Here is a 19469-nt window from a genome sequence, read left to right as displayed (position 1 = left end):
ACCCCACACTGGTTGAGGTCAGTCCTCCTGCTGTGGAGCGAGAGCAGGAAACACTCAGGATCTGTTAGATAATCTGATCCCAGCAGGGCAGGGATTTCCTATCCGCCCACATGCCCAATGGAACCGTGGGCCTCCAGTAGATGCTCCTGTAGCATCTATTCCATTTTGCATCTACAGTGCCATCAGAAAGTATTCTCCCCCTTGACATTTTCTACATTATAGCCTGAATTGAAGATGGATTAATTATAGATTTGTTGTCACTGGCCTACTCACAATACCCCGTAATGTCAAAGTGGAATTATGTTTTTTGAAATTTTACAAATGTTAGGCTGAAATGTCTTGAGTCAATAAGAATTCAACCCCTTTGTTATGGCAAGCCTAAATAAACATTTGCTTAACAAGTCACATAAGTTGCATGCACTCACTCTGTGTGCAATAATAGTGTTTAACATGATTTTTGAATGACTACCTCATAGGGCTGGGTGATATGGCCAAAATATCATATGGTATTTTTCAAATGTATGACTGTATTTGACAATTTATGTTTTTGATTAATAAAAGTTCTAAATTTGCTTCATGAGTAGTGCGTGACCCTAGGGTGGCAACACATACAGTGCCTTGCGAAAGTATTCGGCCCCCTTGAACTTTGCGACCTTTTGCCACATTTCAGGCTTCAAACATAAAGATATAAAACTGTATTTTTTTGTGAAGAATCAACAACAAGTGGGACACAATCATGAAGTGGAACGACATTTATTGGATATTTCAAACTTTTTTAACAAATCAAAAACTGAAAAATTGGGCGTGCAAAATTATTCAGCCCCTTTACTTTCAGTGCAGCAAACTCTCTCCAGAAGTTCAGTGAGGATCTCTGAATGATCCAATGTTGACCTAAATGACTAATGATGATAAATACAATCCACCTGTGTGTAATCAAGTCTCCGTATAAATGCACCTGCACTGTGATAGTCTCAGAGGTCCGTTAAAAGCGCAGAGAGCATCATGAAGAACAAGGAACACACCAGGCAGGTCCGAGATACTGTTGTGAAGAAGTTTAAAGCCGGATTTGGATACAAAAATATTTCCCAAGGTTTAAACATCCCAAGGAGCACTGTGCAAGCGATAATATTGAAATGGAAGGAGTATCAGACCACTGCAAATCTACCAAGACCTGGCCGTCCCTCTAAACTTTCAGCTCATACAAGGAGAAGACTGATCAGAGATGCAGCCAAGAGGCCCATGATCACTCTGGATGAACTGCAGAAATCTACAGCTGAGGGGGGAGACTCTGTCCATAGGACAACAATCATTTGTATATTGCACAAATCTGGCCTTTATGGAAGAGTGGCAAGAAGAAAGCCATTTCTTAAAGATATCCATAAAAAGTGTCGTTTAAAGTTTGCCACAAGCCACCTGGGAGACACACCAAACATGTGGAAGAAGGTGCTCTGGTCAGATGAAACCAAAATTGAACTTTTTGGCAACAATGCAAAACGTTATGTTTGGCGTAAAAGCAACACAGCTGAACACACCATCCCCACTGTCAAACATGGTGGTGGCAGCATCATGGTTTGGGCCTGCTTTTCTTCAGCAGGGACAGGGAAGATGGTTCAAATTGATGGGAAGATGGATGGAGCCAAATACAGGACCATTCTGGAAGAAAACCTGATGGAGTCTGCAAAAGACCTGAGACTGGGACGGAGATTTGTCTTCCAACAAGACAATGATCCAAAACATAAAGCAAAATCTACAATGGAATGGTTCAAAAATAAACATATCCAGGTGTTAGAATGGCCAAGTCAAAGTCCAGACCTGAATCCAATCGAGAATCTGTGGAAAGAACTGAAAACTGCTGTTCACAAATGCTCTCCATCCAACCTCACTGAGCTCGAGCTGTTTTGCAAAGAGGAATGGGAAAAAATGTCAGTCTCTCGATGTGCAAAACTGATAGAGACATACCCCAAGCGACTTACAGCTGTAATCGCAGCAAAAGATGGCGCTACAAAGTATTAACTTAAGGGGGCTGAATAATTTTGCACGCCCAATTTTTCAGTTTTTGATTTGTTAAAAAAGTTTGAAATATCCAATAAATGTCGTTCCACTTCATGATTGTGTCCCACTTGTTGTTGATTCTTCACAAAAAAATACAGTTTTATATATTTATGTTTGAAGCCTGAAATGTGGCAAAAGGTCGCAAAGTTCAAGGGGGCCGAATACTTTCGCAAGGCACTGTATATATTCGAAATGATTTAAATGGGTCTTTCTCCATTCTGATGGTTTTATAATGTTCAATTCAATTTCAACCTAAAATGTATTTCCTGCATTTCCATCAATTTCTGCATTTTCTGCATTCATTTGAGATCCTTTCCACACTGCCACGATATGGGCAAAAATACTAGGCCTTATTTTTAACCAAATGTTGCAATTGCAATTTAGATCATAACAGAACTTTTGGAATCATGGAAATAAAATGTTTATTATAATTCTATAGTTAGAATATAAATAATAGGGGGCACTTTGAATACAGTGTTTGACATGTCATCGAATTAAAAAAATTATATGGATGAGTTATTGTGACAGGGTAGGAACCAAAGTGATGAGTGTTTCCTAGGGGACCCTATAATCTTTGAGTACAGTAAATCTTTATTCACGTAGCTAACATGCTTTGCCTATTTTAGAAGATACTGATGCACAAACAACATGCTGATACATGCCTGCACCAGTACTGGTATCAGGCTGTATTAGCTAGCTACGTTTGCTCTGACTAAGTACTTTTATTAGCTAGTTAGCTAGCCATCGATATAAAACTAGCGATTAGCATTAGTGTCTAACATGATTTAGCTTAACTTGCTAAGAAAATACAAACTAGCTCTTTGCAGATGTAAGAAACACAAACTAATATTGTAATTATAGAATGCTTGTGGATTTATAGTGCAAACAACATCGTTGTCATCAAACTTGTTGCATGTGCTGCAGACTGAATGAAAGTGTCTCGTGGTCAAGCAACAACAAATGCGCTACTTCAGTGACGGGGTGGGATTAGGTCTGTGGAGAGGGATGACTCGAGTAGCGGAGTAAACTATAAAAATGGACGTTACACACGGAATATCACATTTAACAAGTTAAACATTCAAATACCATTATAGAAGGTAGTAAAAACCCAAACCGGTCCTACTAGCTCAAAACCCAAACCGGCCTACTAGTTCATTTACCCAACACATACAATTATCTGTAAGGTCCCTCATTAGAGCAGTGCATTTCTAACAGATTCAACCATGAAGACCAAGGAGATTTTCCAATGTCTTACAAAGGAGGACACCTATTGGTATATTAAAAGCACACATTGAATATCCCTTTTATCATGGTGAAGTTATTAATTACGCTTTGGATGGTGTATAAATATACCCCGTCTCTACAAAGATACAGGCGTCATTACTAACTCAGTTGCTGGAGAGGAAAGAAACCCCCTCAGGGGCCAATGGTGACTTTTTTAAAAGACATTTGCAGAGTTGAATGGCTGGGATAGGAGAACTGAGGATGGATCAACAATATTGCAGTTGCTCCACAATACTAACCGAACTAACACAGTGAAAAGAAGGAAGCCTGTGCTGAATAACAATATTCCAAAACATGCAAAACAAGTGTGGCAAAGTAATTCACTTTTTGTCCTGAATAAGTGTTATGTTTGGTGCTAATCCAATACAACACATTACTGAGTACCACACTCCATATTTTCAAGCATAGTTGTGGCTGTATCATGTTATAGGTATGCTTGTAATCGTTAAGGACTGGTGAGTTTTTCAGGATAAAAAAGAAACGGAATGGAGCTTAATTAACACAGCCAAAATCGTAAAGGAAAAACTGGTTGTCTGTTTTCCACCAGACACTGGGAAATGAATTCACCTTTCAGCAGGACAATAACCTAAAACAGAAGGCCACATTTACACTGTAGTTGCATATCAAGAAGACAGTGATGGTTCCTGAGTGGCCGAGTTATAGTTTAGACTTAAATCTACTTGAAAATCTATGGCACAATCCAGTTGTGGAAAGCTCTTCGGGCCAGATTCCAATTTATTAAATTATGCCTTTTCTTATGCCTTTCCAATGCACTTCTCAGTAGTTGATATTCAAAGTACCTTTTTTTGATATTGTCGTGGATTTGGAATTAAATAGGGTTTTCAGTACATTTATCTTAAGACATCCCTTTCAATACGGTGTACCTTTGCTTGAATTTTGTCTACAGACTCAATAGAACATATTGACAGAACGGGTTCAGAATATTAGGGATCAATAAAAGGAAGCCATCTTTCAGCACCAATTGGCAGATTTTAAAAAGGTTAGGAAAGTATTTATGAATCATAAACAGGTTTGGAGAGCCTTTACGCAGTAAAGAAAAAACGGTGGTTTGATTCGTTCTGAAAATTGCCAAATTCAGTTCTTTAACCCATGGTGATGTTAGAAAATTAGTGTACATAGAATTCTAACAGGGAGACTAGTGTACACTAGTAGGCTATACCCTCGTCTATTGAGTGCACTAACCATGGAACTGTGTGCTGACACAGCCAAGTATGCTATGCTGCGGGTTCAAACTGTTACAAACTGTTACGGCTTGGTCTGCACTCTGCTTCATAATGATTTAATTGGCCTACATGTTTTTTAAAAATAAAATCAACTGTTAGTAATGATCCTTAGCAACAACCACCTGGCCGTGATCGCTTTTACAGGGGAAGCAAATTAAGGTAAACAAAACACTAATTAAATGGAATGATAATGTAGGCTATACCAGCTGAAGGGAACTAACAGTAAATTGACAGTTGACTATGTGTGGTTATTAGGCCTACTGACGATACTGATAGTGGCTAAAATTGTACATGATTCAAATAAGAAAGAGTTGGGGTAGCCTATAATTAAGAGATTTGAGAATGCCCCTCCCTGCAAGTTAAAAGGCCATACAATTTAAATTATGCTTTGCGGCACAACATTTCATAAACCTTACAGTGGGAAAGTTGATATGCTTCAGTTTTCTGCCTTATGACTGGTTTCACATTTGTCTCCAGCGATTATAAGAAAATATATAAACAATAGACACCCCTTCAAATTAGTGGATTTGGCTATTTAAGCCACATCCATTGCTGACAGGTGTATAAAATTGAGCACACAGCCATGCAATCTCCATAGACAAACATTGGCAGTAGAATGGTCTTACCGAAGAGCCCAGTGACTTTCAATGTGGCAGCATCATTGGATGCCACCTTTCAGTTCGTCACAATTCCTGCCTTGCTAGAGCTGCCCGTCACCTGTCAGTGCTGTTATTGTGAGGTGGAAACGAGTAGGAGCAACAACGTCTCAGCTGCAAAGTGGTAGGCCACACAAGCTCACAGAACAAGACCGCCGAGTGCTAAAGTGCGTAAAATTGTGTGTCCTCAGTTGCAATACCCACTACTGAGTTCCGAACTGCCTCTGGAAGCAAATCAGCACAAGAACTGTTCTTCGGAAGCTCATGAAATGGGTTTCCATAGTCAAGTAGCTGCACACAAGCCTAAGATCAGCATGCACAAAACCAAGCGTCGACTGGAGTGGTGTAAAGCTCGCCGCCATGGGACTCTGGAGCAGTGGAAACTCGTTCTCTGGAGTGATGAATCACGCTTCACCATCTGGGTTTGGCAGATGCCAGGAGAACACTACCTGCCCGAATGCATAGTGCCAACTGTGGTTTAGGAGGAATAATGGTCTGGGGCGGTTTTCCATGGTTCAAGGGCTAGGCCCATAGGTGAAGGGAAATCTTAACTCTACAGCATACAATGACATTCTAGACGATTCTGTGCTTCCAACTTTGTGGCAACGGTTTGGGGAAGGACCTTTCCTGTTTCAGCATGACAATGCCCCGTGCATAAAGTGAGGTCCATACAGAAATGGTTTGATGACATTGGTGTGGAAGAACTTGACTGGCCTGCACAGAGCCCTGACCTCAACCCCATCAAACACCTTTGGGATTAATTGATTGCGAGCCAGGTTTGAACGCCCAATGTCAGTGCCCAACTACACTAATGCTCTTGTGCCTCAAGTCCCCTCAGCAATGTTCCAATATCTAGTGGAAAGCTTTGCCAGAAGAGTGGAGGCTGTTCTAGCAGCAAAGGGGGGACCAACTCTATATGAATGTCCATGATTTTAGAATGAGATGTTCGATGAGCATGTGTCCACATACTTTTGGCAATGTACTGCGTACTTTCATAACTTTTTCCGACTGGTACCGGGGGACAACATACTTTTGGTCATGTAGTTTATCTAAAGCAAGTGTCATTTATATTTACAATTCCCTTATTCCAACAGATTACTCATTTACCTAGCTCTTATCAAGTTGTTAATTACAGTTAATGGAGAATGGTGTTATTTCTACTGAGGTGGGGGAAAAAAAAGAAAGAACATGCTTTTCCCACTTGGAACTGGTAGGTTCGCTAGACCTTATTCATGGTTTTCTTGCACATAAAGGTGGTGGAATTATTAGGAAATTCAGTCAAGGTCAGAATACAGTGTATTTGTAGACACACAGAAAAGTAATAGCAGGTTAATAGCATGCTATTCTCATGCTTAAGTTCAAGGTCATAATACGCATAGAGAGGAAAGTGCATTAAAAGAGAAGTGTGTCCAGTTTGCATGGCTTAATCGGGCCCTTAATCTGAATCGGGCCCTTAGAGACTTACCCAGAAAGACTCACAGCTGTATTCGCTGCCAACGGTGCTTCAACAAGGCATTGACTCAGGCCTGTGAATACTTATGTAAGTGATATTTCTGAATTAAATTTTCAATCATTTACCAACATTTCTAAATCTTATTTTCACTTTGTCATTATGGGGTATTGTGTGTAGATGGGAGAGAAATTGATTTAATCCATTTTGAATTCAGGCTGTAATACAACATGTGGAATAAGTCAAGGGGTATGCATACTTTCTGAAGACACTCTCTTCATCTCTCCCCCACTTTTCCTCTCGTCTCACCATCCTCCTCATGTCTCCATCATCCATCCCTCCTTTAATTGTTCAACTCCAAGTCTTCTCAATCTCAACTTTATTTCTACTCAATTTTCTACATTTCTACTTCTCATTCACTTTTACATTCCACTTTCCAATCCATTTGTTCTCTGAGCAAGGAGATCTTACACTTTGTATTACAGTTACCTTATTACTGTGTAGTTATTTATTATTACCCATTTAATTATTCAACAGCCTACTGTGTGCCTATGCTGATAGTGTAGGTGTCGTGATGAAGCAGTCAATAGCAGCTTTAGTATATATTTTAGTCCGTTGGTTATTTCCTAATCACTGAGCCCGTGTTTTAGTCACTCAAGAGAAACAATCCTGAGGATGATGACAAAGCAGAGACGCTAACCGGTTCTGTGTCTGTTAAACTATTGCCGTGGGCTAGCAGCACATCATCTGAAACGTAGACAGTAGCGAGTTAGCACCGGATGTCCTCAGGGCTTTGCTACTCAACTTCTCCAACAGTATGGTGGCTAGAATAGCAGAACTAAGCAGAAGTGTTTTAAGCAATGCTTAAACACTGAATCAAATTGCTGATACAGTAGTGTTTGGGATTTGAGGGAAGTGATCACAAGTTCTGTTATTTTCTTCCCCCAGTGGAATAGCCATAGGCCTATGCATAGATTGTCAAACACTGCCCAATGAAGTGTTGAATCCCTCAGTCGTAATGTTCACACTGAAATCACTAGCAGTATACAACAAATGGACAACCATTTTCTAATTTAATCATTGTCTGTTGTTTGTGTTTTTTTTACAGATACAAACCCTTTTTCCCTTTCCAAGTGCAACCTCCTATTGGGTCTTCCGCCTGTGACTTGGACCTCTCCGTTCAGGACTCAGGATTGGTGGAGGGCCGGCTTAGGGTCACCCTTGTTGAATGTAGCAGGTAGGATGTCTCATGCCCTGTGTACATCGTGACATATTTCATTTCGATATTTTGTTACATTATAGCCTTATTCTAAAATGTATTAAATAAAAAAAATCCTCAGCAATCTACACAATAGCCCATAATGACAAACGAAAACAGATTTTTTGAATTTTTTTAAAATGTATTAAAAATGTAAAATAATACTAAGATCCTTTGCTATGAGACTCGAAATTGAGTTCCGCTGCATCCTGTTTCCATTGATCATCCTTGAATAACTTGAATAAATTCAATTGATTGGACATGATTTGGAAAGGCACACCTGTCTCACAGTTGACAGTGCATGTCAGAGCAAAAACCAAGCCAGGAGGTCGAATTAATTGTCTGTAGAGCTCCGTGACAGGATTGTGTCGGCACAGATCTGGGGAAGGGTACCAAAAAATGTCTGCAGCATTGAAGGTTCCCATGAACACAGTGGCATCCATCATTCTTAAATGGAAGAAGTTTGGAACCACCAAGACTCCTCCTAGAGCTGGCCGCCCGGTCAAACTGAGCAATCGGGGGAGAAGGGCCTTGGTCAGCGAGGTGAGCTAAAGACTCTCAGACCATGAGAAACAAGGTTCTCTGGTCTGATGAAACCAAGATTGAACTATTTGGCCTGAATGCCAAGCGTCATGTCTGGAGAAAGCACTCAAATCAAATGTTATTTGTCAACTGCACTGAATACAGCATAGAGAGGGGGGGCAATGCAAATAGTCTGGGTAGCCATTTGATTAGATGTTCAGGATTCTTACGGCTTGGGGGTAGAAGCCTCTTGGACCTAGAATTGGTGCTCCGCTACCGCTTGCCGGTAGCAGAGAGAACAGACGTCTATGACTAGGGTGGCTGGAGTCTTTGACAATTTTTAAGGCATTCCTCTGACACCGCCTGGTATAGAGGTCCTGGATGGCAGGAAGCTTGGCCCCAGTGATGTACTGGGCCGTACACACTACTCTGTAGTGCCTTATGGTCGGTTACCGAGCAGTTGCCATACCAGGCAGTGATGCAACCAGTCAGGATGCTGTAGAACCTTTTGAGGATCTGAGGACCCATGCCATATCTTTTCAGTCTCCTTAGGGGGAATAGGTTTTGTCGTGCCCTCTCCACGACTGTCTTGGTGTGCTTGGACCATGTTAGTTTGTTGGCGAAGTGGACGCCAAGGAACTTGAAGCTCTCAACCTGCTCCACTACGGCCCCATCAATGAGAATGGGGGCATGCTAGGTCTTCTTTTTCCTGTAGTCCACAATCATCTCCTTTGTCTTGATCGCGTTGAGAGGTTGTTGTCCTGGCACCACACAGTCAGGTCTCTGATCTCCTCCCTGTAAGCTGTCTCATCGTTGTCTGTGATCAGCCCTACTGTTGTCATCTGCAATTTTTATAAATATGTTATCCTTTTTTCTCTCCAGTTTTGTGGTATCCAATTGGGAGTTAGTCTTGCCTCATCGCTGCAACTCCCGTACGGACTCGGGAGAGGCGAAGGTTGAGAGCCGTGCGTCCTCCGAAACACAACCAAGACGCACTGCTTCTTGACACAACCCGGAAGCTAGCCGCACCAATGTGTTGAAGGAAATACCGTACACCTGGTGACCGTGTCAGCGTGCACTGCACCCGGCCCGCTACAGGAGTCACTAGTTCGCGATGGGACAAGGACATCCCTCCCGGCCAAACCCTACCATAACCCGAACGACGCTGGGCCAATTGCGCCGCCCCATTTGGTCTCCCGGACGCGGCTGGCCAGGATTAAACCCCAGGCTGTAGTGACACCGCATGCAGTGTCTTAGATTGCTGCGCCACCCGGAAGGCCCTTGCTGTACCTTTCTACTGGCAATTTGGCCAACTCTAAAGCAGCAACTGTTCTAATTCTTCTATGTATGAGTGGTGCCCTCTACCAACTGCTGCTTTCAGATCTCGCCGTAGGTTTTTGGATGTGATTCCGATACCGACCCTTCGCTGGCCACTCCAGAACAGTCCTGCGTTTCTTCTTGATCCATTCCTGGGTGCGTTTTGATGCGTGTTTGGGGCCTTGTCCAGCTGGAAGATCCACAGCCTTCAATGGAAACCCAGTTTCTGGACACAAGGTTGATTTTGGACTCTAAAACACCTTGATAATCTGCTGATTTCATGATGCCTTGCATGCGTTCAAGGCCCCTAGTACCAGAGGCAGAAAAGCAACCCCACTATATTATCAAACCTCGCCATGTTTGATTGTAGAGAAGGTGTTCTTTTCATTGAAAGCTTCATTTGGTTTTCGGTATACACAGTGCTGATCTGAGCTAGCTCTACATTTGTTTCAATGGTCCACAGCAGTTTTCCCAGAATTTAAGCTTGTTTTAGGTGGGTTTTTGAGAAGTTCAATGAGGCTTTCTTGTCTCTTTCAGTAGTGGGGTCTTCCTATGTTTACCAACGACCACATGAAACATTCAAAGATAATCATATCCTCCCTTAAATCAAACATGGGGGAGGTTCAGTAATGCTGTGCTAAGCTGCCTCTGGTAATGGGGGTGTTGAAAGTGTGCAAGACATCATGAAAACAGCAGATTGTCAAGGTGTTTTGGAGTGCAATGTTCAACCTTGTGTCAAACTGGATCTCTGTTAAAGGTTGTGGGTTTTCTAGCTGGACAACAACCCCAAACGCATATCAAAAGCACCTTGGAATGGTTCAAGAACAAGCGGTGGACTGTTCTGGAGTTGCCAGCAAAGAGTCCAGATCTGAATCACATCTATAACCTATGGTGGGGCTAAAACAGTCTGGACTATATCCAGACCGTGCATTTTTCACCACTATATGTGCTAGGTGTCCAATCCTGCTCTTGGTAAAGGCTCTGGCCTCACCCATGAAGGAAATACATCAATAATAAACTTAACCAGCAAGGCTACACATTTACCAGGTAATTATGTTACCTCCTGCTCAAAGTAGCCTAATCCATTTGGGTGACAATGCCTTGCACAGTTAAAAAGCAGTTTGTTTGTATTTAGGTAGGTAATGTATCTCTCCTCTAGTCTCCCCTCCCTTCCTAAAACACAGCCACATCTCCTCTGGGCCAATGACAACTTAAACATGTCAGCTCTGGGCCTGAGAATTGTCTCCTCCACCCTGTCCTGATGGCGGTGTAAGTCTTTGTTGTGTTGCTTGGGTCTAGTATAGTAGTGGAGTGGCCACAAGACTGTAGGACACCAGAAAAGCTCCTCATTAATAATACACAGTCCTGGCCCATTATGAGGCCAGGCCCAAGCCATGGCTGGCTGGCACTTCTATCCTTACAGCTGCTGCAAATGGATACCCTCTTACCTCACTGGGTGCAGCCAGATATGTCTAACAATGACGTCCATCCACTTCAATTTACACCGGCTCTACTGTGCCTAATATTGCGTTTGTCTCTGTAGGATTCCATTGGGTTGGAGCCAAATTAAACCGAATTGCGAGAAAGTCTTCGTTTTTCTGACTAGGCAATGCATTTTTAAGAGGAGGAATAAAAGGTTGTTGATATTCAGAGGAACATTATAATATTCTAAATAGACCTGAAATGATCAGTGAATTAGTTCAGATGAATAATTTATAGATTGTAAATAGCAACAAGATCATTTTTAAACTGCCTGTCATGTTCTTTATTTTTATGTTCTCTTAGTTTTGATTGGTTACTTTCTGTCTGTTGCTTGCTGCCCAAGGACAGTGCAAAACCTCTTAATGTAAGGATAGCATGCTTGCTTTTTTATTTATTTTTTATTTCACCTTTATTTAACCAGGTAGGCTAGTTGAGAACAAGTTCTCATTTGCAACTGCGACCTGGCCAAGATAAAGCATAGCAGTGTGAACAGACAACACAGAGTTACACATGGAATAAACAATAAACAAGTCAATAACATAGTAGAGAAAAAAAAAAAATCTATATACATTGTGTGCAAAAGGCATGAGGAGGTAGGCAATAAATAGGCCATAGGAGTGAATAATTACAATTGAGCAGATTAAGACTGGAGTGATAAATGATCAGATGAACATGTGCAGGTAGAGATACTGGTGTGCAAAAGAGCAGAAAAGTAAATAAATAAAAACAGTATGGGGGAGAGGTAGGTAAATTGGGTGGGCTATATACCGATAGACTATGTACAGCTGCAGCGATCGGTTAGCTGCTCAAATAGCAGATGTTTAAAGTTGGTGGGGGAGATAAAAGTCTCCAACTTTTTGCAATTCGTTCCAGTCGCATAAAAAGGCCACATGAGGTTTTGGCTTTAGGGATGATCAGTGAGATACACCTGCTGGAGCGTGTGCTACGGGTGGGTGTTGCCATCGTGACCAGTGAACTGAGATAAGGCGGAGCTTTACCTAGCATAGACTTGTAGATGACCTGGAGCCAGTGGGTCTGGCGACGAACATGTAGCGAGGGCCAGCAGACTAGAGCATACAGGTCGCAGTGGTGGGTGGTATAAGGTGCTTTAGTAACAAAACGAATGGCACTGTGATAAACTGCATCCAGTTCGCTGAGTAGAGTATTGGAAGCTATTTTGTAGATGACATCGCCGAAGTCGAGGATCGGTAGGATAGTCAGTTTTACTAGGGTAAGTTTGGCGGCGTGAGTGAAGGAGGCTTTATTGCGAAATAGAAAGCCGACTCTAGATTTGATTTTGGATTGGAGATGTTTGATATGAGTCTGGAAGGAGAGTTTGCAGTCTAGTCAGACACCTAGGTACTTATAGATGTCCACATATTCTAGGTCGGAACCATCCAGGGTGTTGATGCTAGTCGGGCGTGCGTGCGAGTGCAGGCAGCGAACAGTTGAAAAGCATGCATTTGGTTTTTACTAGCGTTTTAAGAGCAGTTGGAGGCCACGGAAGGAGTGTTGTATGGCATTGAAGCTCGTTTGGAGGTTAGATTAGAGGTTAGTACAGGTTAGCACAGTGTCCAAGGAAGGGCCAGAAGTATACAGAATGGTGTCGTCTGCGTAGAGGTGGATCAGGGAATCGCCCGCAGCAAGAGCAACATCATTGATATATACAGAGAAAAGAGTCGGCCCGAGAATTGAACCCTGTGGTACCCCCATAGAGACCGCCAGAGGACGGACAATATGCCCTCCGATTTGACACACTGAACTCTGTCTGCAAAGTAGTTGGTGAACCAGGCAAGGCAGTCATTAGAAAAACCGAGGCTACTGAGTCTGCCGATTTTAAGAATATGGTGATTGACAGAGGCGAAAGCCTTGGCCAGGTCGATGAAGACGGCTGCACAGTACTGTCTTTTATTGATAGCGGCTTTCTCTTGCCTACCATGCATCCAACATATACTGTATACAGTGAAGTCGGAAGTTTACATACACCTTAGCCAAATACATTTAAAATCAGTTTTTCACAATCCCTGACAGTTAATCATAGTGAAAATGTCCTTGTCTTAGGTTAGTTATGATCACCACTTTATTTTAAGAGTGAAATGTCAGAATAATAGTGGAGGGAATTATTTATTTCAGCCTTTTATTTCTTTCATCACGTTCCCAGTGTGTCAGAAGTTTACATACAATCCAATCCCTCCTGCAGCAAAGCACCCCCACAACATGATGCTGCCACCCCCGTGCTTCACGGTTGGGATGGTGTTCTTCGGCTTGCAAGCCTCCCCCTTTTTCCTCCAAACATAACCATGGTCATTATGGCCAACCAGTTCTATTTTTGTTTCATCAGACCAGAGGACATTTCTCCAAAAAGTACGATCTTTGTCCCCATGTGCATTTGCAAACCATAGTCTGGCTTTTTTTTATTGCGTTTTTTGTGCATTGGCTTCTTCCTTACTGAGCGGCCTTTCAGGTTATGTTGATATAGGACTCGTTTTACTGTTGAAAAGATGCTTTTGTGCCTGTTTCCTCCAGCATCTTCCTTCACAACGTCCTTTGCTGTTGTTCTGGGATTGATTTGCACTTTTTGCACCAAAGTACGTTCATCTCTAGGAGACAGAACGCGTCTCCTTCCTGAGCGGTATTTTTTATTTGTACCTTTTATTTAACTAGGCAGGTCAGTTAAGTACAAATTCTAATTTTCAATGACGGCCTAGGAACAGTGGGTTAACTGCCTTATTCAGGGGCAGAACGACAGATCTTTACCTTGTCAGTTCGGGGATTCGATCTTGCAACCTTTCAGTTACTAGTCCAACGCTCTAACCACGAGGATACCTGATGCACAAATGTATGACGGCTGCGTGGTCCCATAGTGTTTATACTTTCGTACTGTTGATTGTACAAATGAACGTGGTACCTTCAGGCGTTTGGAAATTGCTCCCAAGGATGATCCAGACTTGTGGAGGTCTACAATATTTTTTCTGAGGTCTTGGCTGATTTCTTTTGATTTCCCCATGATGTCAAGCAAAGAGGCTCTGAGTTTGAAGGTAGGCCGTGAAATACATCCTCAGGTACACCTCCAATTGATTCAAATGATGTCAATTAGCCTACCAGAAGCTTCTAATGCCATGACATCATTTTCTGGAATTTTTCCAAGCTGTTTAATGGCACAGTAAACTTAGTGTATGTAAACTTCTGACCCACTGGAATTGTGATTAAGTGAAATAATCTGTCTGTAAACAATTGTTAGAATAATTACTTGTCATGCACAAAGTAGATGTCCTAACCGACTTGCCAAAACTATAGTTTGTTAACAAGAAATTTGTGGAGTGGTTGAAAAACAAGTTTTAATGACTCCAACCTAAGTGTATGTAAACTTCCGACTTCAACTGTACAGTCGTGGCCAAAAATTGAGAATGACACACACATTAATTTTCACAGTCTGCTGCCTCAGTTTGTATGATGAATGTTATGAAGAGTGATCAGATGAATTGCAATTAATTGCAAAGTCCCTCTTTGCCATGCAAATGAACGGAATCCCCCAAAAACATTTCCACTGCATTTCAGCCCTGCCACAAAAGGACCAGCTGACATCATGTCAGTGATTCTCTCGTCAACACAGGCGTGATTGTTGATGAGGACAAGCCTGGAGATCACTCTGTCATGCTGATTGAGTTCGAATAACAGACTGGAAGCTTCAAAAGGAGAGTGGTGCTTGGAATAATTGTTCTTCCTCTGTCAATCATAGTTACCTGCAAGGAAACATCATTGCTTTGCACAAAAAGGGCTTTACAGGCAAGGGTATTGCTGCCAGTAAGATTGCACCTAAATCAACCATTTATCGGATCATCAAGAACTTCAAGGAGAGCGGTTCAATTGTTGTGAAGAAGGCTTCAGGGCGCCCAAGAAAGTCCAGCAAGCGCCAGGACCGTCTCCTAAAGTTGATTCAGCTGCGGGATCGGGGCACCACCAGTACAGAGCTTGCTCAGGAATGGCAGCAGGCAGGTGTGAGTGCATCTGCACGCACAGTGAGGCAAATACTTTTGGAGGATGGCCTGGTGTCAAGAAGGGCAGCAAAGAAGCCACTTCTCTCCAAGAAAAACATCAGGGACAGACTGATATTCTACAAAAGAAACAGGGATTGGACTGCTGAGGACTGGGGTAAAGTAATTTTCTCTGATGAATCCCCTTTCCAATTGTTTTGGGCATCTGGAAAAAAAGCTTGTCTTGAGAAGACAAGGTGAGCGCTACCATCAGTCCTGTGTCATGCCAACAGTAAAGCATCCTGAGACCATTCATGTGTGGGGTTGCTTCTCGGCCAAGTGAGTGGGCTCACACACAAATTTGCCTAAGAACACAGCCATGAATAAAGAATGGTACCAACACATCCTCTGAGAGCGACTTCTCCCAACCATCCAGGAACAGTTTGGTGACGAACAATGCCTTTTCCAGCATGATAGAGCACCTTGCCATAAGGCAAAAGTAATAACTAAGTGGCTCTGGGAACAAAACATCGATATTTTGGGTCCATGGCTAGGAAACTCCCCAGACCTTAATCCCATTGACAACTTGTGGTCAATCCTCAAGAGACGGGTGGACAAACAAAACCCCACAAATTCTGACAAACTCCAAGCATTGATTATGCAAGAATGGGCTGCCATCAGTCAGGATGTGGCCCAGAAGTTAATTTACAGCATGCGAATTGTCAATAAAAGCCTTTGACACTTATGAAATGCTTGTAATTATACTTCAGTATTCCATAGTAACATCTGACAAAAATATCTAAAGACACTGAGGCAGCAGACTTTGTGAAAATGAATATTTGTGTCATTCTCAAAACTTTTGGCCAGGACTGTATATAATACATGAATTGAAAACATTAGGTGTGTTTTGGTAACGTATTTAAAGTCAGGCACTGGCTAGTGAACTAGTTAAGACACTGGTCAAGACAGAAGGGTGTCCAAAGTTTAAGTGGCCAGATTTAACCTCCATTTTTAAAGGAGCGTGACAATTCATTGACTGGCAGGATTAGGTTGTCAAGTCTGTGTAAAATGTATTGTCTGTCACCAGCAGATGGAGACACAGTCAGCATATTGTTCATCCAGAATCCAGTATGTCATCTGCACATCCTGTATACAGAGAGCTTGAGGTATACAGTAATTGGGGACTCAATTGAGTTAATGGGACAAGAACATACGTATCCAGTGGTGTAATTGAGGCAAATATAAATAGTTATTACTGTTTCTTTGTTTACTTTTTTTAAACAGGTGTCAATTGTATTTTAATGACTTTAAAATAAGTTGAAACTATCAATTTCAAATAGGTCTACCTACTGTATATTTTAGAAAGTAATTCTGTAATATAAATAGTTAAACACTTCAAATGCACATCTACTACTGCTTTACCTTTAGTATTTTTTTTGTTGTTGTGTATTTTCATCACTTCACAAAAGGGCAGCAATATCCTTGACAGTGTTTGCTTCAGTATCCTTGTATCATTGGTCAGGGGTCTCTGATGCATTCTAGTAGTACTTGAAAACACTTGTCCCAGCCCAAATAATTTGGTTCGTCCACAGTGGCATCAAGGTCCTTCAAGTGTGTACGTCTGTATTTTAAATATATTGTTACATATTGTAGGCAATGCACTACACATAGGGAGACCGAGAGAATCAGCAATGATGTACTGTCTAAAATGAGCTTTTTCTTCTCTAATTTCTCCCTCAGGCTTTTTATCCTTGGCTCGTACGACAGAGAGACCTACGTGCACTGCACCTTTGAGCTGAGCAGCCACGAGTGGAAAGAGAAAACACGCAGCTCCATCAAAACGGTGGGCTTCTTTAAGATACTGTCCCCCCCCCCCCACTCCCCCCATGTAAAACAACACCAGCCATCTTTCTTAAAGACCGCCCAAGCGTAAAGCCTATTTGTCAGACAAAGAGCCAGAGGGCTACTGACACATGTTTTAATCTGCCATGTTCAACTAGGGGAGCTAGGGAATCATAGGTTTGTCCTTAAGAAGAACAGCAAGCAGTGTTGTATTGGTGCTCCATGTTATTTTTGTGGTCCTAATCAATTGTCACAATATGACAATAGTGTTTAACTTCTTATAGATGATTTACATTTATGACACATTAATTGGCTGGTACACAACACCTTATGGTGACATTTACCGGTTTCACTGATGGTATATTTTATTCAAAGATATTAACATGATTGAGACCATAGTCATTAGAGAAGAAGCATGGAATACTTGCTCTATTGATTCAAAAGTGTTATTTTCCCCCATCTGAGAAGTCAATTTCCCCCAGTGACATTTTGAAAGCAACAACAAATAATCGAGCCTTAGAGCAAACCTTTTCTAATTGCAGCAATTCAGAGATATTAACATTATAACATGGGACTTGTTCGGAAGTGACTAATGACTGTTTGAGACGAAAATGGCAAGTCTAATTACTGACCATCACTCTCACATCCCGACGCTGCTTCTCTCTGTGAACAACTGGCATTTGCATTGGCTCAAAATAAATTTGAGTTTCATTCAAGAGGTCATTTTTCAGAATAATGTTATTATGTTGTAGCAGTTTCCATCCTGTCCAGCAGAGGGCAATGCCACTATAACATTTGTTCCTCGTGACATCGCTTGCAAAAAATAAAGGGACATTTTCAGTAAAATAGTTCATATCAGTAATCCTCATTTACTGTATGTACTCTCTGTAAGCCATGCGTTCTAGCCTGCCACGATCTGTAAGTTAGAGTTGTGTGTGTGATATTTGTGTGTGTGTGATATCTGCCATTATCAACGGCGACCCTGGAGCAATTAAGTGCCTAGATCAAGGGCACATCAACAGACTTTTCACCCTGTTGGCTCTGGGATTCAAACTGCCGACCTTTCGGTTACTGGCCCAATGCTCTAACCGCTAGACTACCTGCCTGCAATAAGAGCTATGACTCAGACATGCTACAACACAATTTCTTCAACATTCCTTCCAATGTACAAGCCATCTACTGCAGCCGCTGAGGTAAGTGTTCAACTTGACCAATATGGCTGTCACCCGGTGTGTCCCTCTAATGACATCCTCTTCAGACAGAGTGCTGTAGCTAGCTCTCCATTAATATGCTACCTAGAGATGCAGATGCAAGGTGGCATTTGGGCCGTTGTATCAGCCTCTTGCAGCTTGTGTCCCAAGCAGGACCATGCTAAGGATTAAAGGCGATACCATCTTAAAAAAGGTCACTCTCCCTTTCTTTCTCTGCATATTCCTTTGCGTTTTTATTCCAAGAATGATCGCTGGAGATGAGGCCCAACTATCCTCTGAACTGGGCTCTCTGTGTGGCACATGTATGTTAATGCACGGAACAAAAATATAAATGCAACATTTAAATTGTTGGTCCCATGTTTCATGAGCTGAAATAGAAGATCCCAGAAATTTTGCACCAAAATTAGTTTACATCCCTGTTAGTGAGCATTTCTCCTTTGCCAAGATAATCCATCCATCTGACTGGTGTGGCATATCAAGAAGCTGATTAAACAGCATGAACATTACACAGCATTACACAGCATTGTACACCTTGTGTTGTGTACAATAAAAGGCCACTCCAAAATGTGCAGTTGTCACACAACACAATGCCACAGATGTCTCAAGTTTTGAGGGAGCATGCAATTGGCATGCTGACTGCAGGAATGTCCACCAGACTTGTTGCCAGAGAATTAAATGTTAATTTCTCTACCATAAGCCACCTCTGTTGTTTTTAGAGAATTTGGCAGTACGTCCAACTGGCCTCACAACCGCAGATCATGTGGTACCATACCAGCCCAGGATCTCCACATCCGGTTTCTTCATCTACGGGATCGTCTGAGACCAACCACCCAGACAGCTGATGAAACTGTGGGTTTGCACAACTGAAGAATTTCAGCGCAAACTGTCAGAAACGATCTCAGGGAAGCTCATCTGCGTGCTCGTCCTCCTCACCAGGGTCTTGACCTGACTGCAGTTTGGCATCATAACCGACTTAATTGGGAAAATGCTTACCTTCGATAGCCACTGTCACAGATGAATTCCGGTTTCAACTGTACCGGGCAGATTGCAGACAGCGTGTATGGCGTCGTGTGGGCGAGCGGTTTGCTGAAGTCAATGTTGTGAACAGAGTGCCCCATGGGGGGGGGGGGGGGTCATGGTATGGGCAGGCATACGCTACGGACAGTGAACACAATTG

General features: G+C 42.2%; 1 protein-coding gene across 1 annotated transcript in view; it reads left to right on the top strand.

The window, feature by feature from the left end:
* LOC110528163 (PDZ domain-containing protein 8) overlaps window positions 1–19469 on the top strand; it is a 74645-nt gene that overhangs the window by 15160 nt on the left and 40016 nt on the right. Inside the window, exons 2-3 of the mRNA XM_021609993.2 lie at window positions 7795–7923; window positions 16980–17082. Of these exons, the coding sequence (XP_021465668.2) occupies window positions 7795–7923; window positions 16980–17082 (232 nt within the window). The remainder of the gene's footprint in view (window positions 1–7794; window positions 7924–16979; window positions 17083–19469) is intronic.

The sequence above is a fragment of the Oncorhynchus mykiss genome, chromosome 1 (assembly GCF_013265735.2).
Source record: "Oncorhynchus mykiss isolate Arlee chromosome 1, USDA_OmykA_1.1, whole genome shotgun sequence".
Taxonomy (NCBI): Eukaryota; Metazoa; Chordata; class Actinopteri; order Salmoniformes; family Salmonidae; genus Oncorhynchus; species Oncorhynchus mykiss.
Note: the sequence above shows the minus strand (reverse complement) of the source record. Positions and strands in the feature narration are given on the sequence as shown.